We start from the raw sequence: 6,097 nt of genomic DNA on the forward strand, positions 1-6,097 counted from the left end.
TAACAATAAAATCATAATTTTCAGATTATTTGAGAATGGAAGAAATTATGCCTTTTATGTTTGGAATGTAGCAATGCGGCAATACCAGTATTTGGGTAGTTCTACAAGACATTATGGAAACATGAAAAAGAAATAAATCGTTAAAAATAAATTTTCCTTTCTTTTTTATTTCCTTGGGCTATTGTTTGCTTGTCTACTGATGAAAAGCAATCATGGTCACGTGGTTTTTAATTGGCAATATCTAAGGGTTGGTGTTTAAGAAACGGGTTACATAGGGTTAGGAATGGCAAGTAGAAAGAGCGGTGTCAATTACAGAGAACGGAAGAGGGAGAACCTCATGGAAATTACACCAACAGATTTGGAAAATCCGTGGAATTTTTATTCCTTAATGACTTTACCTGATGACTTAGTTTATGAATGGTTGAGAAGGAAGGGTCTATTAGTGACTTCAGTACCCTGCACAACTGCCAACTGCGGAGGGACGATGCATTTACGAGCATCTGCTAATAACCCAGGAGGTTCCCTTTTCAGGTGCAACGTACAGAGGCTACATACTAGAAATTGCAAGGCAAACTCCCTTTTTGAGAAAACTAGATTGGCTATTCAAGACTTAATTTTATTTCTTAAATCTTATTTGGATGGTTGTTCTCTCGCCCAATGCGCGCGATTCTCAGGGGTTACCTACAACACCGCTGCAGTCCGCTGGGATTCGTATATAAGGGAGTTGTTTAAGGAACATTTTCAAAACCACATAAAAACAAAGAAGCCGTCTGGTGTCATAGAGATTGACGAGTCCTTATTTGGTAGACGAGTCAAGCACAACAAGGGTAATCCTAACACTGGACTAAAGGTTATATATATATATATATATATATATATATATATATATATATATATATATATATATATATATATATATATATATATATATATATATAGCATGCCATGGTATTTGCTTGGTAAATATAAACATTTTAAAAAATGGTAAGTTAACAAATTATTCCTCAATAACAATGGATCTTTAAACTGTATGCCTTGCAAATTAATATAAAAATTGTGTTAATTTTAATTGAAAAACACATACAGTAAAAACAAATTAAAATAACAATACAAATAGGAAAGGAGATAAATCATTAAAAAAAGAAATTCGGAGTTATTCCCCATTTTTACAGAAATACAATTGATTATTTTATACCATAATTTTTCTTCTTTGTGATATTTCAGATATGGGTGTTTGGAATGGTTGAGAGGGAAACGAATACAATTATATTGTATCCAGTAGCAGACAGGACAGAGGAGACATTGCTTCCCATCATTCAGCGCCACTGTATGCCAGGCAGCACCATCTACAGTGACGGCTGGTCGGCATATTGCCCCCTGAATGACATGAATTTTGAGCACTTTACAGTCATTCACTAGTATTCTTTCAAAAAAATTATGTCAATGAAGTTACAGGTGAAGAAGTCGATATATACACCAATCGTATCGAAGATGCATGGAAACATGCAAAGGATCATTTTAAGAAGATGTCGGGAACAAAACTTTCACCGTTTGAGGGTCACATGGCAGAGGTTATGTGGAGGGCACACGTGAAATCCAACCCGTATGATGCTTTCTTCAACCTTATCAAGTAAGAATTTGTGTACTTATGTTCTGTGAAATAATATTTAAAAGGCATAACTTTGGTTTAAAGTATTAAAAAATATGTTATACTATCATAGATATCCAGTGGTATAACCACTGGATATCCAACCATCATACAAGTACACAACACCATTATTTGACACGTTGGCTGGTGTTCCTACAAATGAGTTGGGAGAATGGGATATTAGACCTGGTAAATTTAAAATATTAGTAGAAAATAAAGAGTAAAAAAATTAAACATTAATGAACAAGTTAGTTTAATTAATTGGCAAATTTACAATATTAGAAGAAAATAAAAAAGTAAATAAAAGTTAAACATTAATTAACAAGTCAGTATAATTAATTGAATATAATTTGCTGTAAAATGATATGTTTAATACAATAGAATTAGTAGGAAATAAAAAGTAATGGATCTTAAACATTAATTAAGAAGTTAGTATACTTAGCTGAAGATATTTTTCTCATAAACTATGTGTAAAATAGAATAATGTTAAAGTCCATATATATATATATAAAAAAATCACTTCCTGTGTTATTTTATAAAATAAAAATAAGAAACTATAATTTGAGGAAACACAGATGCTGAAAGCGACTCCGAAGTTCTAAGCACACCGGACAGTTCATCCCACTAAATCAAGTAAGAATAAGTTTAAATATTTATTTCCTTACTATGGATGAAATGATGTTACATACATAACAGCGAAGTTTAGCAATACATTTCATATTACCTATGTGTTTACACCCTAGGTGAAGTAGCAGGTGCTGAATCTGCTCCCATAGTGATCAATTCCGACAGCTAGAGGGAATCAGATATGAAGAAACCACTTACTGGCAGATCAGGTACAGCCATTTCTCCTATAAAATATAATAATTGCATTGATCGTCAATTTATTGACAATTTTTTACAGAATAGACATACTAATGAAATAATAATGGTTTTTTACTTGTCTTGCACCCTAGGGGGAGACAAGGTTTCTTCAGAAAATGTGCAAGGGTCCAGTAAAACAGAAGCTACAAAGAATCCAAGTGGATCCGTAACTGTTATCTACAAAGAAAGGTATCTTTTCACAATAAACCATTATATTTCTATTTTTAAATATTTTTATAGCATCATTGAAATATATGTTGATTTTTTATCATTAATAATTTTAAACATCTACCTCATAAAAAGATATTTGTTTAAAGCAATGTGTACAATATTTAAAAATATATGTCTTCCATTATAATTTTAATGTTTTGGATTTTGAATACTCACATAATATTACACACAATAGACAAAAAATTAATCATTGAATACAGTTATCTGTTATGTCCACATTTTCTTAAGTATAGTTTAATCCAAACTTTCCAAAAGTCATTTCCCTTGGCCGCCATAATTGGGACAAATACCATATGCTTTGTAACTTTCAACTTTGTATCTTTGTCATTCAATTTTAAAAATTACCTTAACATGTAGTCATTTAATTGCCCAGTAATTTTGGTACCTACACATTCAAGGAAAACAAAACTTACACAAAGTAAATTTGTAGCAGCATGCCCTAACATTTGGAAGTGTAAACAAGAGTTTTGGTTGACCGCGCAAACAACAATTGTAAAGTGTGGATTGGACTATTGTAATATAGACATGAGTTTGCATTTTTTTCTTCTACTGAATTCCTCTTATATTTTTATTTTTAATAGACAAAGCACCAGCCTCCCGTCATCGGACAGACAGAGTTTGTCATCCACCAAATTTCCGTGAGAAGGATCCTGCCAATCCAAGAAAGCGAAAACTATCCAATCCGTATTCTAGAAGTGTCTTTGTTTGGTCCGATGATGACGATTTTGTTCTCTGACGTTAGATCTATTAAAATGAGAAATAATTGAGTTTATTTTTCTTCATTAACGATAAATGTACCAGAAGTATCATTAATTTATTTTTTCTTCCTAATATCTTATAAATAAAGAATATTTACTTCGATGATGAAGGATTTAAAACCATTAGAAAAAACTTATCATACCTCTACTATGTGCAGCAAAGAAAAAGGCAGAATACGCGACGAACTATGTAAACTTTTTTCTCATTGTTTAATCTTTAGTCAACCAATCAAATACGCTTTGAAGTCATTCTGTATGATTTAAAGACTAATAATCCAGGAAGCAAAGGAAATACAACAATAATGCATTTACGCCGTAAAATTACTTTTTTCCAACATCAGTAAAATGTATTGTAATTAGCGTTTTTACCACATACACTTCAATGCATTTGCTATTTATTTCGTATGCTTTATTCTGTTTGAACAGTGATACTACAACAATAAATATTCCGTTTATTCCGTTAAGGCCTATAAATTAAGATGTTTAGTTTTTACATTTCATCTAATAAGAAATAAATAGGAAATGGATGATGTACAGTAAAACTTGTCTAATCCGGACACCAATCGTTCTAAAGAAATTGGCCGGATTGGACAACATTCCGGATTGGACAACATTTTAAACAAATAAATTTACTGAAAAGGACTTAAAGTTTGCATTGTATTAGGCAAGATTTTGGATTATACAACATCCGGATTAGGCAAGTTTCACTGTATATGTTAATTTCTTTGAACACCGAAAGTCCAACAAAATTAAAAACATAAGTAAAATTCCGATTATTCCGTAAATGACATAATGGCATTACCCGTAATAAGAAAAAGTACTTTACATATGAAATATTAGAAATAAGTTAATTTACGGATTAGATAGCATATATTGCTATTTTCCCTTCTCATTCCTTTCCCATTTATTCTGTTTGCAGTGTTAAATATTTAAATATACGTGAAAACAGCAAAATTAGTACATCTACGGAATAAATAGCATATTTTAAATTTGAATTCCTTTCATATTTGTTTTGTTTTTGGTATTATATACTTAGGCATACGTGAAAACAACATCCTTCAAAAGGAAAAGAAACACATAAACGTTAACGTGTACAACGTCAAACTTAATCCATTCGCGAATTCACGGCCAGGAACAAGTTAAGTTCATTTACAGTACCGTTGTCAGAGACCTTTAAAGTTAAGCACTAAAATTGGATCGTTGTCATGACCTCACCGGTGAGGTTAAGATGATATCCGTCCGGTGTCATAACTTCAGAGAACTAATAATTAGTTTAATTTCATTTTCCAAGTGAGTTAATTGATTACAATCTCTCAAATTGCAATGGGAAACAGAACTGACAATATATTTGGTGGTGCATCAATAACGTCAGAAATTAACAGGTTATATTACAGTAGTTTGCGTTTGCGATACACCACCCTGCTTAAAACATATTTTGATTTGTTTAAATTTTCATTGAAATGAACATATTTTCCTTTTATACAAAAACAATACCCAACACTAGGTAGAGGTAATATTGTGCAGTATTGTTAGCCCCTGAAATAAAAATCAAAGCAAAGTAAATCTGAATTTTTTTGCTATAATTCAAATTATGTCCGTTGTCATGACAAAATTCAGTCCGCTGTCATCGGTCCGTTGTCAGAATTGCACAGAATACAACAATGGTAAACTACTGTTTAATGCATTCTATTTATCAATTAGAACAGAAGAGACAAGTATGAAATTATTACAATAATAAGGAAAAGATATGCCAATGGATAGTATAACAATTTGTAAATGGCATTGCTCCTTTCAACAATAATATTGTTTCAGTTAAAATATATACTATATATAAAAGTGTATGGTACTACAACATGTTATCATTTATGAATTTGCCCACAAAATTAAGTTTCTTTGTCGTCAGTATTGAGTAACCAAAAAAGTTTTTGTTCATCATACGCCGAGAAATTTGGAAATTTTAATTAGCTGAAAAATTTCTTTTCTTTGACGATCATATTTTTAACATGTTATGATCAAAAAATGAGTTTCATCATCTACACTGTTAGAATTGCATCTATTACATAATCGATCTTCTCGAGGGATGTTGGTAAATCTTCCCACTTCAATTTGCAATCTGTGACAAGAAATTCTTAATTTACATAGAGATTTTCTGTGATTAAAATTTTTAAGTACCGATAAATAAGTCTCATAACCCCAATTTTGTTTGAGTTTCACATATGTGCCTAATTTACCATCAGTATAACTTTGTTGACTTGTATACCAATTTTTTTTTTACATAATAATCTAATAAGGTTTTTTGACAGAGTGACTTAAATTTATGCTTCCCATAACAAATTACTTCACCTTTGATATTCAGTATATTTTTTAATTTCTGTATAATGCGAACCATAAGTTCTTACCATCTACAAAGTTTTTTTACTACATTTATATGCATCTTTAGTAGAGGAAATTCTGTGGACAAATTTTCAAATCTATACCAACTTTTGATGAACAATTTGACAATATCATAATGCAGGAGGAACCTTCCCTATTCAGACAATACTGCAAAATTTGTACTTTTTTATGAACACCAAGAATATATTTACAGAATTTAAGG

The 6,097-nt window shown here is 31.0% G+C and overlaps 1 protein-coding gene across 1 annotated transcript; it reads left to right on the forward strand.

Annotated features, from left to right (window-relative positions):
- The first annotated feature begins 283 nt into the window (after positions 1-283).
- On the forward strand, positions 284-1,634 carry LOC133191620 (uncharacterized). The gene is given in 3 exon segments (XM_061327367.1): positions 284-850; positions 1,225-1,432; positions 1,435-1,634. Coding segments are annotated over 3 exon segments (975 nt in total).
- Positions 1,635-6,097: the final 4,463 nt, after the last annotated feature.

This window comes from Saccostrea echinata, unplaced genomic scaffold (genome assembly GCF_033153115.1).
Source record: "Saccostrea echinata isolate AGI-Se365-2 ecotype Australia unplaced genomic scaffold, CSIRO_AGI_Sech_v1 ptg000023l, whole genome shotgun sequence".
NCBI classification, from domain to species: domain Eukaryota; kingdom Metazoa; phylum Mollusca; class Bivalvia; order Ostreida; family Ostreidae; genus Saccostrea; species Saccostrea echinata.